Source organism: Anomaloglossus baeobatrachus, chromosome 1 (assembly GCF_048569485.1).
Source record: "Anomaloglossus baeobatrachus isolate aAnoBae1 chromosome 1, aAnoBae1.hap1, whole genome shotgun sequence".
Taxonomy (NCBI): Eukaryota; Metazoa; Chordata; class Amphibia; order Anura; family Aromobatidae; genus Anomaloglossus; species Anomaloglossus baeobatrachus.
Window position 1 is genome coordinate 952276420 of NC_134353.1, and position 21065 is coordinate 952297484.

The 21065-nt window shown below is 46.9% G+C and overlaps 1 protein-coding gene across 1 annotated transcript; it reads left to right on the forward strand.

The window, feature by feature from the left end:
• Nucleotides 1–1048: 1048 nt before the first annotated feature.
• On the forward strand, nucleotides 1049–20743 carry LOC142259775 (uncharacterized). Its single transcript, XM_075331894.1, has 7 exons — nucleotides 1049–1663; nucleotides 3242–3319; nucleotides 4053–4229; nucleotides 4312–4435; nucleotides 4517–4584; nucleotides 4786–4888; nucleotides 18336–20743. Exons 1-7 carry the CDS (start codon nucleotides 1049–1051, stop codon nucleotides 20195–20197), a joined length of 3027 nt encoding a protein of 1008 aa, XP_075188009.1. The 3' UTR covers nucleotides 20198–20743.
• Nucleotides 20744–21065: the final 322 nt, after the last annotated feature.

The following is a 21065-nucleotide window of genomic DNA, read 5'->3' on the forward strand; positions in this document are numbered from 1 at the left end:
TTTTTTTTTTTTTTACTGCACTATTCTAAGTCCTGTTGTGTATAAATATGTGACTCTTCAGATTTTGTGTTATACCATGCCTGATGAAGAGACCTGAGTAGTCTCGAAAGCTTGCAATTATTACCATCTTTTCAGTTAGCCATTAAAAGGTATCAACCACTGAGGACTCTCTGTTCTTTTAAACATTTTATTTTATAATCTAGGTGGAAAGAGATCCCTGCTATTCACCAAACGGACACTAGATGGCGCTCAAGCAACATTTAACAATCAAAATGTGCCTGTTTGTTACAGCGCTGTATTAAAGGCACCGTTTTCCAGACTTACCCATATTAATCACTGGTGAGGCTCAGATGTAGGGTCCCTACCCTCGCCCGGCGTACGTTTCGAGGTAAACTTCTTCGGTGGCCATGTGGGAGGTGAAAAGTAGTGCCATAAAAAGAGCGCATGTGGGGGGCGGTGTTATGCACACGTGACCACCGCCCTCCAACCATTCCAGGGGAAGCATGGGTGGGAGGAAATCCTCCTGACGTCACTTACCCATAGTTCCCCTTTGAGGAAGCGTCTTCGGGCGGCGTCAAAGAGCAAACGCCCACCATTCTAATGGCTTCAAGTTCTTCCTTTTGTATAGGAGTGCGGACGTCCTACAGAGACTTGATGGTCTCCCAGTGGATGAGGAAATTTTATTGGTAACGGCGGATGTTGAGACCCTATACACCTGCATAGGGCATTCTGATGGTCTAGTGGCGACTGAGTTCTATCTGTCCATGAGCAATTGGGATAAATCGATTCAGGGTCTGGTCTTGGAGCTGTTGCAGTTTATATTGACACTCAATTTTTTTCTATTTAAGGACCGGTACTTCCTCCAGGAACGGGGCACTGCGATGGGTGCGGCCTGTGGCCGTCGTACGCAAACCTCTTTCTCGGCTTCTGGGAGAGAGGGGTTTTCGGCGATGGCGTGCCGGCCGCAGCCCATGCGCAGTGCTGGTATAGATATATAGATGACATCTTTATGATCTGGAGGGGTACTGGTTCTGAACTGCACAGCTTCATGACAGACCTGAACGACAACCCATATAACATCAAGTTGAGTTATAGGACAGATAGGGACGTGGTCGATTTCCTGGACATCAGGGTGCTAAATGTCGGTGGGGGGTTTATACAAACTGACCTTTATAGGAAAGAGACTGCCGTGAATGCCCTGCTTCACGCCTCATCTTCCCATGCAGACTCAACCATTAGAGCCATTCCAGCAGGTCAATTTTTGAGATTAAAGAGGATCTGCTCTAATGATGTTTTCTTTGAACACCAGGCTGGCAACTTACGGGAAAGATTCTTTGATAGGGGTTACAGCTGCAGATGTGTGAAGGCTGGTTACCAGAGAGCTAAGAATACTCCACGTATGGAACTGCTACCTGGGGTGCGGAGGGATGAACCGGGACCACCTCAGATACGGTTCATCTCGACGTACAACAACCAGTGGGGAGCAATTAGACGCATTCTCAATAAGCACTGGCCGGTTCTGCAGACCGACCAGTCCTTGAGGGATGCCCTGACGGCTAGACTTTTACTGACTGCCAGAAGGGGAAGGAGCCTAAAAGACCATTTGGTGAAGAGCCATTATGTGCCAAGAATTCGTCCTCTTTTTGGCAGTGGCAGCCCCAGAGTGGGTTGTTTCCCATGCGGATCATGCTTGGCGTGCCGCAATCTGATTCGGACAGGCGTGTTTTCTACTGCGGACGGTTCGAGGGAGTATAAAATCAGTAGTTTTATATCATGCAATACAACATACGTCATATATTATGCCGTGTGCGATTGCAATTTGATATATATTGGATTGACCTCCAGAGAACTCCGCGTCCGCACTAGGGAGCACGTCAGAAACATAATTGCGGCACGGGAGGTGAAGGATTCAGAATCTCTTAGGACGATCCCGCACCACTTCAAGCTGCGCCATAATTGTGATCCTACAAAATTAAAAATCAGAGGGATTGATCAAGTTCAACTCGGATCAAGAGGTGGCAATAAAAAATGGATCCTGGCGCAGCTTGAGTGCCGCTGGATCGTACGTTTAGGGACAATGTCCCCACACGGCTTAAATGAAAAGTTATCATTTTCCCCATTTCTGTAATTCTGGGGGAATTATGGGTAAGTGACATCAGGAGGATGTCCTCCCACCCATGCTTCCCCTGGAATGGTTGGAGGGCGGTGGTCACGTGTGCATAACACCGCCCCCCACATGCGCTCTTTTTATGGCATCCATTCTATTTAAACACACTCCTTTTCACTTCCCACATGGCCCCCGAAGAAGTTTAGCTCGAAACGTACATCGGGCGAGAGTAGGGACCTGACATCTGAGCCTCACTAGTGATTAATATAGGTAAGTCTGGAGAACGGTGCCTTTAATACAGCGCTGTAACGAAGGGGCACATTTTGATTGTTAAATGTTGCTTGAGCGCCATCTAGTTTCCGTTTGGTGAATAGCAGGGATCTTTTTCCACCTAGATTATAGTTATTCTGCATATGCTCCAGACACGTTACTATACGTGTATTAGTGCCCATGGATAGATTGGGTCTGTGTAGGCTCTGATGTTCGGCTTCCCTCCCTCTTTTTGGGCTTTTTACTGGTGTCCTCACTATCTGTCCTGCCCCTCCTTTTTGGAATTATGAGCTTGTTATTTGTTTTGTGATTTATTACATGATATGTACTGATTTTAGTAATAAAAATGTTTTTGTATTTTTCTAATAATAAAAATAAATTAATTATAAAACAGTTCTTTGAGTTGATTGATAATCTGGTGACATATATCTATGGGTCATATAAATCCCAGTTTTTTTCTGAGTCTATTGGTTCCAGTGTATTGTGTTGGGAGTGACCTGATGACTAAAGAATGAGGTCCCGATTTTCCCTTGCTTTTGTGATTGATCCCTATCAGGTTGTATCGTTGTTGGGATCGCTGGTAAGTTGTTTAGTGTGATGGTACCTTAACTGGACAATTTTATGACCAAGAATAATGACCAAGCGCGATCTGCTGCAGTCTCCTCCTCAGATCAGATTCAGTTGGCGCCGACAGAAAAAAAGGGAAGACGACATCTGCACTGTTTTATCTTTTCACATAATTTCCCCTTATTCTCTTCAGTTATTTTTTTTGTGTTTTTAGTTGATTTTTCTCAACATCATCTCATCCTCTTTACAATAAATGATCTGTTGTTTTCTTTTGATTTTTCCTGATTGACATAAAAGATGAATAAGGACAAAAACCAAATTATGGAGAAGATATTAACCCTGAGTCTGGAGATAATCTTCCATCTTATTGGAGAGGTGAGAGGCTGTGATGTCATCACATTACATCATTATCTATGGGGATAACAGAGGATATGACCGGGGAGGTGAGAGGCTCTGATGTCACCACATTACATCATTATCTATGGGAATAACAGAGGATATGACCGGGGAGGTGAGAGGCTCTGATGTCATCACATTACATCATTATCTATGGGAATAACAGAGGATATGACCGGGGAGGTGAGAGGCTCTGATGTCACCACATTACATCATTATCTATGGGAATAACAGAGGATATGACCGGGGAGGTGAGAGGTTCTGATGTCACCACATTACATCATTATCTATGGGAATAACAGAGGATATGACCGGGGAGGTGAGAGGTTCTGATGTCGTCACATTACATCATTATCTATGGGAATAACAGAGGATATGACCGGGGAGGTGAGAGGTTCTGATGTCACCACATTACATCATTATCTATGGGAATAACAGAGGATATGACCGGGGAGGTGAGAGGTTCTGATGTCGTCACATTACATCATTATCTATGGGAATAACAGAGGATATGACCGGGGAGGTGAGAGGCTCTGATGTCGTCACATTACATCATTATCTATGGGAATAACAGAGGATATGACCAGGGAGGTGAGAGGTTCTGATGTCGTCACATTACATCATTATCTATGGGGATAACAGAGGATATGACCGGGGAGGTGATGGACTCTGGAAATGTCTGTAGTGATATTATTAATGTCTCCACACTCAGGATTACACAGTAGTGAAGACCTCCAGTGATCGCTGTCAGGCCCCTGTGTCTGAAGGACGGGGAGGAACCCTGAGCCCAATCCCGGGGCCTCCACCTCACCCCCGGATACATGAGGACATCAATGACCAGAAGATCCTAGAACTCACCAACAAGATGCTTGAGCTGCTGACTGGAGAGGTGACACTGCTGGGAATGCTGGGACATTATACAAGACGGCACTGGAGGATTCTGGGTGATGACGGTATCATTGTGTTGTCAGGTTCCTATAAGGTGTCAGGACGTCACAGTCTATTTCTCCATGGAGGAGTGGGAGTATCTAGAAGGACACAAGGACCGGTACAAGGAGGTGATGATGGAGGAGCACCAGCCCCGCACATCACCAGGTAATAGACAGGACTGAATACACCCGGCCTATAATTATCTGTATGTAATAATGATGTCCGTCCTGTCTGTGTCTCCTGCAGGTCTCTCCAGTACGAGGACGACCCCAGAGAGATGTCCCGCTCCTCCTCCTCCTCCACAGGATCCTCAGGTAGATGGAGATCTCCCCTATGAGGTGTAGACGGCTGTGACCTCCTTGTGTTCAGTCTTGTTTTCTCCTCCAGTATTAGATGTTTTATACTTGTGTAATGAGAGCGGTGGAGACGGCAGGATCACAGCTGACCACAGACCTCACATGTCCGGATCTTATCTCCATTATTCCCGGGGACTTTTACAATATTTTGTTTTGCAGTTTTTGGATCCGGATAAAAATCTGAACAATATTAATTCTCCAGAGAGAAATGTGAGGGGCGATCAGCGGAGTAAAGAGGAGATTCCTACAGATCACCGCCCCGGTGAGTACAGACCACCCAATAACGCACACAAGTCACATATTCCTATTTTTCCGCCCTTTGCTGTGTCAGTTTTTCCAGCGGTATATTAACCCTTCATGTAAAATACACATGAATATGAATGAATCTGTGATCCCGGAGCAGGTGATAACACGGGATGTGCTGTTATGTTATACACCGTGTGCAGAATTATTAGGCAAGTTGTATTTTAGAGGATTTTTTTATTATTGATCAACAACTATGTTCTTAATCAACCCAAAAGACTCAAATATCAAAGCTTAATATCTTTGGCAGTTGGAGTGGTTTTTTTTTTTTAGATTTTGCTATCTTAGGAGGATATTTGTTTTTGCAGGTAACTATTACTGTGTAGAATTTTTAGGCAAATTTAATAAAAACCAAATATATTCCCAGCTCACTTGTTTATTTTCACCAGGTAAACCAATATAACTGAGCATAATTTAGAAATATACATTTCTGACATGCAAAAACTAAACCCCAAAAAATTAATGACCAATATAGCCCCCTTTCTTTCTGATGACACTCAGCAGCTGACCATCCATAGATTGTCAGTTGCTTGATATGGTTAAGATCAACATTGCGTGCAGCAGCCACCACAGCCTCCAGACACTGTTCCGAGAGGTGTACTGTTTTCCCTCCCTGTAGATCTCATATTTTATTAGGGACCATAGGTTCTCTGTGGGGTTCAGATCAGGTGAACAAGGGTGCTATGTCATTATTTTTTCATCTTTTAGACCTTTACTGGCCAGCCACGCTGTGGAGTAGTTGGATGCATGTAATGGAGCATTGTCCTGCATGAAAATCATATTTTTCTTGAACGATACCTACTTCTTCCTGTACCACTGCTTGAAGAAGTTGTCTTCCTGAAACTGGCAGTAGGTCTGGGAGTTGAGTTTCACTCCATCCTAAACCAGAAAAGGTCCCACAAGTTCAACTTTGATGATACCAGCCCATACCAGTCCCCACCTCCACCTTGCTGGCGTCTGTCGCAGTGGAGCTCTCTGCCCTTTACTGATCAAGCCTCTGGCCCATCCATGGTCCATCAAGAGTCACTCTTATTTCATCAGTCCATAAACCCTTTGAAAAATTAGTCTTAAGATATTTCTTGGCCCAGTCTTGACGTTTTATCTTGTGTTTCTTGTTCAAAGGTAGTCGTTTTTCAGCCTTCCTTACCTTGGCCATGTCCCTGAGTATGGTACACCTTGTGCTTTTTGATACTCCAGTAACGTTGCAGCTCTGAAATATGGCCAAACTGGTGGCAAATGGCATCTTGGCAGCTTCACACTTGATTTTCCTCAATTCATGGGCAGTTATTTTGCACCTTTTTTGCCCAACACGCTTCTTGCGATCCTCTTGGCTATTTGCCATGAAACGTTTGATAGTTCGGTGATCACGCTTCAAAAGTTTGGCAATTTCAAGACTGCTGCATCCCTCTGCAAGACTTCTCACAATTTTGGACTTTTCAGAGCCCGTCAAATCTCTCTTCTGACCCATTTTGCCAAAGGAAAGGAAGTTGCCTAATAATTAAGCACACCTTATATAGGGTGTTTGATGTCATTACACCGCACCCCTCCTCATTACAGAGATGCACATCACCTGATTTACTTAATTGACAGTTAACTCTCAAGCCTATACAGCTTGGAGTAGGATAACATGTATAAAAATTATCATGTGATCAAAATACTCATTTGCCTAATAATTCTGCACACAGTGTAGAGGAAAAATACAGCTGGACATGAATTCTGCCGATGTGAGCGAGGACGAGCTCCAGCTCTTTCCTATTATCCGCTGTCAGGGCTGATGAGGGGGTTTCTCCAGTTTAGGGACCAAGAATCCATTATCTCCTATTACACTCATGTCAGTGTGTGACAGATACAGAACATGGAGACAAACCCAAATAACAGGAGCGGATGGAGATTACTGCTCTGAGGGTCGGTAATGCTGCTCACCAGGGAGGAGGAAGAGACCGAGATGGCAGAGCGTTATTATCACATAACAAATATCATGGTTACATGAAAGATGAGTCACCTCTTATATTTAACCCACTAGCTGTAGTACCCGGGTGTTGCCCGGGATAGTAACTGTCTCTCTGTCTCTCTCCCAGTCGCTGTCTGTCTGTCTCTTTCGTTGTCTGTCTGTTTCTATCTCTCTGTATTTGCATCAGTCTGTTTCAATCTCTGTATCTGTCTCTCTCTCTGTCTCTTTCCCGGGCTGTCTCTTTTCCCGGTCTGTCTCTCTCTCTGTCTCTTTTCCCGGGCTGTCTCTTTTCCCGGTCTGTCTCTTTTCCCGGGCTGTCTCTTTTCCCGGGCTGTCTCTTTTCCCGGGCTGTCTCTCTATGTCTGTCTGTCTTTTTCTGTCTCTCTCTATTCCTTTATCCTATCTTATATTAACAGTTTATTTTGTTCCTATAGCAACCACTGACAGTTGCTATTTATAGCCTACTATAGCTCTCAGCTCCATTCAGTTTAATGGCTGTAGGATTTTGTAACGTAACTGGAAAGCACGGGGTTAAATTTTCCCACCCAAAAATAGTCTATGACGTTCCCTGGGTCACATGAGGCGTCTGTGCAAAAGTTCGTGATTGTACATGCGACAGTGCGGATTCCTTTAGCGGACATACACACACATATATATATACACACACACACACACACATATACACACACACACACATACACTGAGCTTTATATATTAGATTGTGTCCTGATAGGATGTCCGGGGTCCAGCAATTTAATCCTGATATTGGGGGTGGATTCTTGAGCGATTCTTACTGATGAAATGACGTCAGTGAATGTGCAGGAGGCGAGTCTAATAATAGGAGAAAGGATAAAGTATTTCTAGAGTCTGATCTGATTTTCTTCTAGGAGACAAAATGTTCAGATTTTTTTTTTTTTAATCACAAGATGCTGAAATGTAACAAATCTCTCCTCAGTTGCTCATTTCTGTTGCTGACTCTTCCATCTTAAGCCCGCTTTACACGCTACAATATATTTTACGATGTGTCGGCGGGGTCACGTCGTAAGTGACGCACATCCGGAATCGTAAGGTACATTGTAGCGTGTGACAGTTATGTGCGATTGCGATTGAACGGTAAAACGTCCATCGCATGCACGTCGTTCATTCCTGAAGAATTGAACGTCAGGTTGTTCATCATACCCGGGGTAGCACACATCGCAGTGTGTGACACCCCGTGAACGATGAACACAGCTTACCTGCATCCAGCGGCTCCCGGCCAGCTATGCGGAAGGAAGGAGGTGGGCGGGATGTTTACGTCTGTGACGGGGTGTACAACAGAGCAAAGGATGGACGAGGCCGAGGGACGATCCAACAGGTTTATTCACAAGGACACTGGAACAGCACACGATAAGTCCACGTAAAACAGATTCGGGGGCCCTTCCCGACAATCCTCGGACCGGATAACAAAGTAATCGTCCTTACAGTAGTCCAAAGAGTTCCACACAATCCCACGGGCCACTGATCTCCAGTCTGTAACTGTCCATACACCGGCTCTAGGATGCAGCCTCTGCTATTCCCTCCCAGAGGATCAATCTTCTTTCTTCAAGTTTCACACAGACTGACTCAATCTCCCAGGTAAGCAGAGTTTACACTAGTTGGACTCTAGGCCCACCTCCCCCTACTCCCAGGAATGGAAGTGCCTCAAGAGGATACAACCTTGCATTTTAGGGGGTGATTACCTACAACAATAGAAATGTACACAGAAGTAGTTCAAATAAGACAATGAACCCAGCTTGAAATAGGAATCTGTACAGCAAGATACACCTCCCCCATAGCCCACCATCACACACACATCCTATCATCAATGGTTTGGTCCATCACAGGGCTCCAATATGTCTGCCAGCCACAGTAGATGAAGGGATCCCCTGCTGTAAAGAACAATGACTATTCCTTCACTGGCCAATGCAATTACAGATTAGATACACAACTCTGGAAAGAAGAGGACAGGCTATTTACATAATCACATTAGATGCCAAGACTACAATTGTATGAGAGAGACACATTGAGACCAGTAGCTCCCCCATGAAAATACATGAATTACAACTAATACAACCAGGGAAATATACATATCATGACATAGTATCACAGCATATACAGTGAGAGGGTAAATTACATCTTCACAATCCCTCCCCCTCCCAACTTGTGTACGTACTAGGGACCTCTACAGGTCACTGGTTAAGTACACACAGGCAGAGCGTTACTTACATGTGGCTTCATGCAGCCACGAATTGGCATCATAGCTCTCCCACATCATTGCCCAGGAGAACAGCTGCAGGCAGACCACCCATCACCCCAACCACACATCGCCTGACCCCAAAACCAAAGTTCAGAGCCACAGTGGCTGTGGGAATAGTCCTCCATTGTCCACCAGCCAGTTCAATAACAATCCCAGGTCCTCTATGGATTGCCTCAGGCCGAACCACTCGGGGATCAGCCAGTGTGAGGAAAGCACCCGAGTCACAAAATCCAACAAGTCTCTGTCCATCCAGCACAACCTCCTGCAAGTGCTTACCTCGATGAGCAGAAGTCGTCATAACTGCGGGTCGCACCCCGTAAACTCCTGGTGGTGCAACATGGGGGGCTGAGTCACTAGGCCAGTCCTCACATAACGGTGCCACATCTTCCTCCATGGCACTGGGCTGTAAATAATTAACAATCCGATTGGGTGCAGGATCAGTCCTCATTTGAACAGCTGGGCAGGAGACTTGCCGATGCCCTGGCTGTCCACATTGATAGCATCTGAGCTGGGTCTCCCTCCATCCAAGGCGTCCTCTTGGGTAAGGGGTAGGGGAACTTGGAGGCCGGCTCCCACCTGAAGGTGCTGTAGGGGTTTGAGGATGATTCCTCCATGGCCTGGCTGGGCATGAGGCCTGCAAATGCCCGGGATGCCTACAAACATAACACCTGCGCTCTGTTACTTCCTCTCCCCGGTGTATTCCAGAAAGTGCAGTAGAAGCAACTGGAGGCACATTAACACGGGTATCAACATGTGGTGGCTTAGAGGAACGGGGAACAATGGGGACAGAATAACTGGGGGCATCCGGTGTTGTGGAGCTGTTAGGCGTCTCTCCATCCTCCAACAGAACCCTCCACTGAGGCTTGATGGTGAGAGCCTCATCAGCGAGAGCAGCAGCTTCCTCCACTGTCGCTGGTTTTCTCTCACGCACCCATTCCCGGATCTCAGCGGGGCACTGGGCAAAGAATTGTTCTTTTAGGATGACCTGCAGGAAGGTCTCCCAAGATAAGGCCTCCTCTGCCTCCAGCCAGCGATTACATATTTGTTTGAGTCTATGAGCATATATCTTAAAAGACACTTCCCCATCACAGGCTAAAGCACGGAACTGAGTCCTGTAAGTGTCTGGGGTCACAGCATAATGTTCTAGAATACTCTGTTTAATATCCGCATATTCACAGTTCCACCGAGGGTCCATAGCTCTATAGGCTTCAGCAGCTCCCCCCTCTAGGAGCCCAACCAGATGCCGGACACGCTCCCTGTCCGGGACTTCCATTAATCGACACTGATGCTCAAAGTCCTGGAAGAAGCCCTCAATGTCGCCTGCAGCCTCATTAAACGGCTTAAAGTCTTTGCGGGACACCCTGGGAAGTTCCCTCATGATGGGTGCTGGGGTTACAGTCTGTCTGGAACCTCTCGCGGCTTCCACAGCGAGCTCCTTATCCAGCAGTGCCATCTCCTCCATCCTGCGCTCCTTCTCTTTAGCTCCACGCATGGCCTCCCTCTTATCTTCTATGGTGGCCTCATCTCCAAGCAGTGCCATCTCCTCCTTGTACCACACAACCCATTGACTTTTTTGGGTATTCACCTCCGGCTGCCGTCTTTCTTCCGTTTGCTGTGAGGATCCTTCCTCCACGTCATTTTGCGAACAGACTCCTTCTAGCGCCTCAATCAGCTGCTCCTTGGAGAGTCCTTTGAAACGAACTCCTACTTCACGGGCCTTTGATTGCAGGCTCCCCAAAGTCCAGGTCTTGTACTCTGCAGTGCTGGTTCCTGATGTTGAGCCATTGTCCTCCATTCCTTCTGCTCTGATCCCAGCGCTGCCAACCAGTTTGTGACGGGGTGTACAACAGAGCAAAGGATGGACGAGGCCGAGGGACGATCCAACAGGTTTATTCACAAGGACACTGGAACAGCACACGATAAGTCCACGTAAAACAGATTCGGGGGCCCTTCCCGACAATCCTCGGACCGGATAACAAAGTAATCGTCCTTACAGTAGTCCAAAGAGTTCCACACAATCCCACGGGCCACTGATCTCCAGTCTGTAACTGTCCATACACCGGCTCTAGGATGCAGCCTCTGCTATTCCCTCCCAGAGGATCAATCTTCTTTCTTCAAGTTTCACACAGACTGACTCAATCTCCCAGGTAAGCAGAGTTTACACTAGTTGGACTCTAGGCCCACCTCCCCCTACTCCCAGGAATGGAAGTGCCTCAAGAGGATACAACCTTGCATTTTAGGGGGTGATTACCTACAACAATAGAAATGTACACAGAAGTAGTTCAAATAAGACAATGAACCCAGCTTGAAATAGGAATCTGTACAGCAAGATACACCTCCCCCATAGCCCACCATCACACACACATCCTATCATCAATGGTTTGGTCCATCACAGGGCTCCAATATGTCTGCCAGCCACAGTAGATGAAGGGATCCCCTGCTGTAAAGAACAATGACTATTCCTTCACTGGCCAATGCAATTACAGATTAGATACACAACTCTGGAAAGAAGAGGACAGGCTATTTACATAATCACATTAGATGCCAAGACTACAATTGTATGAGAGAGACACATTGAGACCAGTAGCTCCCCCATGAAAATACATGAATTACAACTAATACAACCAGGGAAATATACATATCATGACATAGTATCACAGCATATACAGTGAGAGGGTAAATTACATCTTCACAATCCCTCCCCCTCCCAACTTGTGTACGTACTAGGGACCTCTACAGGTCACTGGTTAAGTACACACAGGCAGAGCGTTACTTACATGTGGCTTCATGCAGCCACGAATTGGCATCATAGCTCTCCCACATCATTGCCCAGGAGAACAGCTGCAGGCAGACCACCCATCACCCCAACCACACATCGCCTGACCCCAAAACCAAAGTTCAGAGCCACAGTGGCTGTGGGAATAGTCCTCCATTGTCCACCAGCCAGTTCAATAACAATCCCAGGTCCTCTATGGATTGCCTCAGGCCGAACCACTCGGGGATCAGCCAGTGTGAGGAAAGCACCCGAGTCACAAAATCCAACAAGTCTCTGTCCATCCAGCACAACCTCCTGCAAGTGCTTACCTCGATGAGCAGAAGTCGTCATAACTGCGGGTCGCACCCCGTAAACTCCTGGTGGTGCAACATGGGGGGCTGAGTCACTAGGCCAGTCCTCACATAACGGTGCCACATCTTCCTCCATGGCACTGGGCTGTAAATAATTAACAATCCGATTGGGTGCAGGATCAGTCCTCATTTGAACAGCTGGGCAGGAGACTTGCCGATGCCCTGGCTGTCCACATTGATAGCATCTGAGCTGGGTCTCCCTCCATCCAAGGCGTCCTCTTGGGTAAGGGGTAGGGGAACTTGGAGGCCGGCTCCCACCTGAAGGTGCTGTAGGGGTTTGAGGATGATTCCTCCATGGCCTGGCTGGGCATGAGGCCTGCAAATGCCCGGGATGCCTACAAACATAACACCTGCGCTCTGTTACTTCCTCTCCCCGGTGTATTCCAGAAAGTGCAGTAGAAGCAACTGGAGGCACATTAACACGGGTATCAACATGTGGTGGCTTAGAGGAACGGGGAACAATGGGGACAGAATAACTGGGGGCATCCGGTGTTGTGGAGCTGTTAGGCGTCTCTCCATCCTCCAACAGAACCCTCCACTGAGGCTTGATGGTGAGAGCCTCATCAGCGAGAGCAGCAGCTTCCTCCACTGTCGCTGGTTTTCTCTCACGCACCCATTCCCGGATCTCAGCGGGGCACTGGGCAAAGAATTGTTCTTTTAGGATGACCTGCAGGAAGGTCTCCCAAGATAAGGCCTCCTCTGCCTCCAGCCAGCGATTACATATTTGTTTGAGTCTATGAGCATATATCTTAAAAGACACTTCCCCATCACAGGCTAAAGCACGGAACTGAGTCCTGTAAGTGTCTGGGGTCACAGCATAATGTTCTAGAATACTCTGTTTAATATCCGCATATTCACAGTTCCACCGAGGGTCCATAGCTCTATAGGCTTCAGCAGCTCCCCCCTCTAGGAGCCCAACCAGATGCCGGACACGCTCCCTGTCCGGGACTTCCATTAATCGACACTGATGCTCAAAGTCCTGGAAGAAGCCCTCAATGTCGCCTGCAGCCTCATTAAACGGCTTAAAGTCTTTGCGGGACACCCTGGGAAGTTCCCTCATGATGGGTGCTGGGGTTACAGTCTGTCTGGAACCTCTCGCGGCTTCCACAGCGAGCTCCTTATCCAGCAGTGCCATCTCCTCCATCCTGCGCTCCTTCTCTTTAGCTCCACGCATGGCCTCCCTCTTATCTTCTATGGTGGCCTCATCTCCAAGCAGTGCCATCTCCTCCTTGTACCACACAACCCATTGACTTTTTTGGGTATTCACCTCCGGCTGCCGTCTTTCTTCCGTTTGCTGTGAGGATCCTTCCTCCACGTCATTTTGCGAACAGACTCCTTCTAGCGCCTCAATCAGCTGCTCCTTGGAGAGTCCTTTGAAACGAACTCCTACTTCACGGGCCTTTGATTGCAGGCTCCCCAAAGTCCAGGTCTTGTACTCTGCAGTGCTGGTTCCTGATGTTGAGCCATTGTCCTCCATTCCTTCTGCTCTGATCCCAGCGCTGCCAACCAGTTTGTGACGGGGTGTACAACAGAGCAAAGGATGGACGAGGCCGAGGGACGATCCAACAGGTTTATTCACAAGGACACTGGAACAGCACACGATAAGTCCACGTAAAACAGATTCGGGGGCCCTTCCCGACAATCCTCGGACCGGATAACAAAGTAATCGTCCTTACAGTAGTCCAAAGAGTTCCACACAATCCCACGGGCCACTGATCTCCAGTCTGTAACTGTCCATACACCGGCTCTAGGATGCAGCCTCTGCTATTCCCTCCCAGAGGATCAATCTTCTTTCTTCAAGTTTCACACAGACTGACTCAATCTCCCAGGTAAGCAGAGTTTACACTAGTTGGACTCTAGGCCCACCTCCCCCTACTCCCAGGAATGGAAGTGCCTCAAGAGGATACAACCTTGCATTTTAGGGGGTGATTACCTACAACAATAGAAATGTACACAGAAGTAGTTCAAATAAGACAATGAACCCAGCTTGAAATAGGAATCTGTACAGCAAGATACACCTCCCCCATAGCCCACCATCACACACACATCCTATCATCAATGGTTTGGTCCATCACAGGGCTCCAATATGTCTGCCAGCCACAGTAGATGAAGGGATCCCCTGCTGTAAAGAACAATGACTATTCCTTCACTGGCCAATGCAATTACAGATTAGATACACAACTCTGGAAAGAAGAGGACAGGCTATTTACATAATCACATTAGATGCCAAGACTACAATTGTATGAGAGAGACACATTGAGACCAGTAGCTCCCCCATGAAAATACATGAATTACAACTAATACAACCAGGGAAATATACATATCATGACATAGTATCACAGCATATACAGTGAGAGGGTAAATTACATCTTCACAACGTCCCGCTCATCTCCGCCCCTCCGCTTCTCTTGGCCGGCTGCCGCGTGACGTCGCTGTGAAGCCGAACATCCCCTCCCTCCCACTCCAGGAAGTGGACGTTCGCCGCCCACATCGAGGTCGTATGGACGGGTAAGTATGTGTGACGGGAAAAAATCGTATGTGCGACATGTTCAACAAATTGAACGTCCCGCACATACGATGGGTGCGGTTACGATCGCATACGATATCGTATGCGAAATCGTAACATGTAAAGCAGGCTTTAGGCTAGTTTCACACTTGCGTTGTGCGGCATCTGTCACAATGAGTTGTGTGACGCATGTGACTGATGCGTTGTAAATAGTGTGATAAAGGCAACGGATTCCTGTGAAATAATGTGTTGCGTTCTTTTAGTTTTCTTTAGCCGAGAGAGAGAGAGATAACCCCCATCATCACTGCACACACGCAAGCACTACCGCCCCCATCATCACCGCACTCATGCAAGCACTACCGCCCCCATCATCACCGCACACATGCAAGCACTACCGCCCCCATCATCACCGCACACATGCACGCACTGCCGCCCCCATCATCACCGCACATACATCGTCACTACCGCCCCCATCATCACAGCACACTCGCAAGGCACTACCGTCCCCATCATCACCACACACACGCAAGCACTACCGCCCCCATCATCACAGCACATACACCGGCACTACAGCCCCATCATCACCGCACACACGCAGGCACAACCGCCCCCATCATCACCGCACACACACAGGCACTACCGCCGCCATCATCACCGCACACACGCAGGCACTACTGCACCATCATCACCGCACACACGCAGGCACTACCACCCCCAGCATCACAGCACATACAACGGCACTACTGCACCCATCATCACTGCACATACACCGCCACTACCGCACCCCTCATCACCGCACCCACGCAGGCACTACCGCACCCATCATCACCGCAGATACACCAGCACTACCGCCCCCATCATCACCGCACATACACCGGCACTACCTCACCCATCATCACCGCACACACCGGCACTACCTCACCCATCATCACCGCACACACCGGCACTACCGCACCCCTCATCACCGCACACACGCAGGCACTACTGCCCCCATCATCACCGCACACATGCAAGCACTACCGCACCCATCATCACCGCACACATGCACACACTGCCGCCCCCATCATCACCGCACATACATCGTCACTACCGCCCCCATCATCACCGCACATACATCGTCACTACCGCCCCCATCATCACCGCACATACATCGTCACTACCGCCCCCATCATCACCGCACATACACCGGCACTACTGCCCCCATCATCACAGCACACACGCAAGGCACTACCGTCCCCATCATCACCACACACACGCAAGCACTACTTCCCCCATCATCACAGCACATACACCGGCACTACCGCCCCATCATCACCGCACACACACAGGCACTACCGCACCATCATCACCGCACACACGCAGGCACTACCACCCCCAGCATCACAGCACATACAACGGCACTACTGCACCCATCATCCCTGCACATACACCGCCACTACCGCACCCCTCATCACCGCACCCACGCAGGCACTACCACACCCATCATCACCGCACATACACCGGCATTATCGCCCCCATCATCACCGCACATACACCGGCACTACCGCACCCCTCATCACCGCACACACGCAGGCACTACAGCCCCCATTATCACCGCACACATGCAGGCACTACCGCCCCATCATCACTGCACACATCGGCACTACCTGAGTGACGTCACTGCTGACAGCGCGATTCACTTCAGTTGCTCTGTGGAGCTGACAGTGAGTGGCGGTGTTCTATGGCCGCTCCTGTCAACTTTATGTAGCAGAGCTGAAAGCATCATGGGACCTCATGTGGATTACACCGGACCTGGAGGGGTATTTGAGGATTAATGAAGTGGTGAAAGAGTGTTTTTGTGTCTTTTATGTCAAATAAAGGATTTTTCGGGTGTATGTGTTTATTTACTTTCACTACAGATTAATCATGGGGGGATGTCTCATAGACGCCTGCCATGATTAACCTAGGACGTAGTGGAAGCTATGGGCTGCCATTAACTCCTTATTATTCCGAGTGCCACCGCACCAGGGCAATTCGGGATGAGCCGGGTAGAGACCCGGGACTGTCGCATCTAATGGATGCGGCAGTTCCGGGTGGCTGCTGGCTGATATTTTTAGGCTGGTGGGCTCCCTATAACGTGGGGCTCCCCATCCTGAGAATATCAGCCTTCAGCTGTGGGGCTTTATCTTGGCTGGTATCAAAATTTGGGGGACCGCACGCTTTTTTTTTTTTTAAATTATTAATGTACTGCACAATATGGACCCGCCCACCAGCGGCTGTGATTAGTTGCAGTGAGACAGCTATCACTCAGTGTAGGGGCGTGTCTGACTGCAACCAATCATAAGCAGTGATGACGAGATGGAATAATGACCGGCCGGCATTTTCAAAAGCAGGAGAAGCCGCCAGCACAGTGTGACAGCCGTGCAGTGCCGCGCTGGTGATTGGGGAGTATGAGACAGAGGGAGAGACAGAGAGAAAGAGAGAGAGACCGACATCGACAGAGAGAGAGAGACTGACAGAGAGAGATAGGGATCGAGAGAGAGAGACAGAGAGAGAGAGAGACCGACAGACACAGAGAGAGAGACCATGAGTGCTTTTAAACGATTTAGAACGTTCTGCTGGACATGCTGAGCATGCTCAGTAGAACATGACGGAATCCTGCACTGGAATCTGTCGCCAAACGCATGGTGACGGAATCCAGCACCATAGGCATTCATTATGCCTCTTAACGGATCCCAACGTAATTCTGCATAGTGCGATTTTTCCAGCAACAAAAAACATTACATGATGCGTTCCTTCCGCCCGACGATCACTGAAGGTCGTCGACAAAACATCTGATGTGCCGCGGGGCGGATGCAGCGCAAGACCATCCGTTGCAATCCACCCTTAATAGAAGCCTATGAGGAATAAACAGATTCCTGCAACGGTTACCGTAATTCTTAAAGGCGGCGGATTGCAACGGATGCTGCACAACGCAAGTGTGAATCTAGGAAGGAAAGGGGCTGCAGAGCGGTATTCTGTAAGAATTGATTGCCCCAGCACTGGCTCGTTTCCTCTTTTTGCAGCCCCTTTCCTTCCATAATCCTCTCTCTGCCTTGGGTTGTGGAAGCCGGAGGTTGGTGCATTAGCTTCTGGAGGGTTTTCTGTCCTATTTCCAGTGTTGTACCTGCTAGCACAACTTGTTATGGTGAGCGCTATAGATAATACTTTGGTTGCTGTGCTCGACCAATTCACATATGGAGTGCTGTTCTCTGTCTGTTTCTTTTTATAGAGTATTTAGACACTTGAGTTTATGGCCTCAGAAAGTATAATTCCTTTTATATCCAGGCAGCCATGGACACTGTGCTTGTGGTGCCAGGTATGACAGTCAGGATGTAATCAATATTATTTACTCATTTTCTATGTGATTTCTTTTTGGTTTTGTGGTAGAGTTGTTTTGGTAATAAGACCATCACTATCTGGACAGCTTAACGATATTGCCGTCAGGGGCCTGAGTTTACCAGTGAAAACCAAGTTTTAAGGTTATAGTGTATAAAATTTACAAATCTGTTTTATTGTTTTGACTTAAGATTTTGGCATAATAAAGAATACATCTGAAGAGCAAGTCAGTATCCCAGAAGAACTCTCATCCCTTCACACCCAAGATCCATCATCTGATGTTTCTAAACAATCTCCTGATTCAACGCAGAATGTTCAGCAAAATAAAAGCCACACAAGGGGTAATCAACAACTAAGAACTCACACGGGGGAAAAGCCATATTCATATTCAGACTATGGGAAAGGTTTTAGTTGCAAATCATACCTTGATAAGCATATAAAAACTCATACGGGGGAGAAGCCATTTTCATGTTCAGAATGTGGGAAAGGTTTTATTCACAAATCAAAGCTTAATAACCATATAAAAACTCACACTGGGGAAAAGCCATTTTCTTGTTCAGAATGTGGGAAAGGTTTTACTCGGAAACCAAACCTTGATGATCATATTAAAACTCACACTGGGGAAAAGCCATTTTCTTGTTCAGAATGTGGGAAATGTTTCATTTGTAAATCACAGCTTGATGGGCATATAAGAACTCATACAGGGGAGAAGCCATTTTCTTGTTCAGAATGTGGGAAAGGTTTTACTCGGAAACCAAACCTTGATGAACATATAAAAACTCACACTGGGGAAAAGCCATTTTCTTGTTCAGAATGTGGAAAAGGTTTTACTCGGAAACCAAACCTTGATGATCATATTAAAACTCACACTGGGGTAAAGCCATTTTCTTGTTCAGAATGTGGAAAAGGTTTTACTCGGAAACCAAACCTTGATGATCATATTAAAACTCACACTGGGGTAAAGCCATTTTCTTGTTCAGAATGTGTTAAATGTTTTCGTTGGAAATCACAGCTTTATGTGCATAGAAAAACTCACACAGGGGAGAAGCCATTTTCTTGTTCAGAATGTGGGAAATGTTTTAGTTGCAAATCACGGCTTAATATGCATATAAAATCTCACACAGGAGAGAAGCCATTTTCATGTTCAGAATGTGGGAAATGTTTTAGTTGCAAATCACAGCTTAATATGCATATAAAATCTCACACAGGAGAGAAGCCATTTTCATGTTCAGAATGTGGGAAATGTTTTAGTTGCAAATCACAGCTTAATATGCATATAAAAATCCACAAGGGGGAGAAGCCATTTTCTTGTTCAGAATGTGGGAAAGCTTTTAGTAGGAAACCAAACCTTGATGACCATATAAAAACTCACACAGGGGAGAAGCCATTTTCTTGTTCAGAATGTGGGAAAGCTTTTAGTAAGAAATCAAGCCTTGATGACCATATAAAAACTCACACAGGGGAGAAGCCATTTTCATGTTCAGAATGTGGGAAATGTTTTAGTTGCAAATCACAGCTGGATGTACATATAAAAGCTCACATAGGGGAGAAGCCATTTTCATGTTCAGATTGTGGGAAATGTTTTATTGATAAATCACAGCTTGATAGCCATATAAAAACTCACACAAGGGAGAAGCCATTTTCATGTTCAGATTGTGGGAAATGTTTTATTTGGAAATCACAGCTTCATTGGCATATAAAAACTCATATTGGGGAGAAGCCACTTTCATGTTCAGAATGTGGGAAAGGTTTTATTTTTAAATCGAAGCTTGATATGCATATAAAAACTCACACGGGGGAGAAGCCATTTTCATGTTCAGAATGTGGGAAATGTTTTATTTGGAAATCACAGCTTGATATGCATATAAAAACTCACACAGGGGAGAAGCCATTTTCATGTTCAGAATGTGGGAAAGGTTTTATTCGGAACGCACAGCTTGTTATACATATAAGAACTCACACAGGGGAGAAGCCATTTTCTTGTTCACAATGTGGGAAATGCTTTGCTAACAAATTCACTTCTGTTAGACACATGAAAAGTCACACAAGGTAGAAGATATTTTTATGTTTAGAATGTGGGAAATATTCTAGCAGTAAATCAACTGTGGCTGAACAGATAAGAATTCACACAGGGGAAAAGCCTTATTCATGTTTAGAATTTGGGAAATGGTTTACCCAGAAATCAAATCTTGTCAGACATCAAAAAATTCACAGAGGGGAGAAGCCATTTTCATGTTCTGTATGTGGAAAGTGTAATCACCAAACGTTACATCTAATTGTACATCAAAAACTCACACAGAAAAAAACATGTGTATAACATAAATCTTGGTAGACATCACAAAACATTCAAACAAGGAAGTAGACATTTTTTTCAATTGTTTCTGTCAAATCCCCAAAAGAACAACATCTGCAAGGAGTCTGTATGTTCTGCCGGTGTTTTCTCTGGTTTTCTCCTACACTCCAAAGACCGATAGGGAATGTAGATTGTGAGCCCCAATGAGGACAGTGGTGATAATGTCTGTAAAGCTGGATGAATTAATGACGCTATCAGGCTATGTGCGCACGTGTGCGCTCTGCACCGCACCGAAAATGTGCGCTTCAGAGCGCAGCTGAAAAGCTGCGTTCTGAAGCGCATGGTGCCGGCAGATTCGTGCGCTCTGCATGCTGCCTCTCTCTATAGACAGCATGCAGAACGCATGAAAGAAGTGACATGTCACTTCTTAGAACGCAGCGATTCGGCAAGCAGCCGAATCGCTGCGTTCTAACATGCCACGTGCGCACGGCCCCTGCACAATATGCATAGATTGTGCAGGGGACGCAGGACGCATGCAGTTACGCTGCGGTGCAGAACGCAGCGTAACTGCATGTAATACACACACGTGCGCACATACCCTAAGGCTATGTGTCCACGTTGCTTTTTA

Excerpts from the sequence above, each read along its gene's own strand:
- LOC142259775 (XM_075331894.1), top strand. The coding sequence starts at position 1,049 with ATGACAGACCTGAACGACAACCCATATAACATCAAGTTGAGTTATAGG. Across the intron at positions 1,664-3,241 it reads TTGGCAGTGGCAGCCCCAGA|ATGAATAAGGACAAAAACCA; the intron begins GTGGGTTGTTTC and ends TTGACATAAAAG. Across the intron at positions 4,436-4,516 it reads CCAGCCCCGCACATCACCAG|GTCTCTCCAGTACGAGGACG; the intron begins GTAATAGACAGG and ends TGTCTCCTGCAG.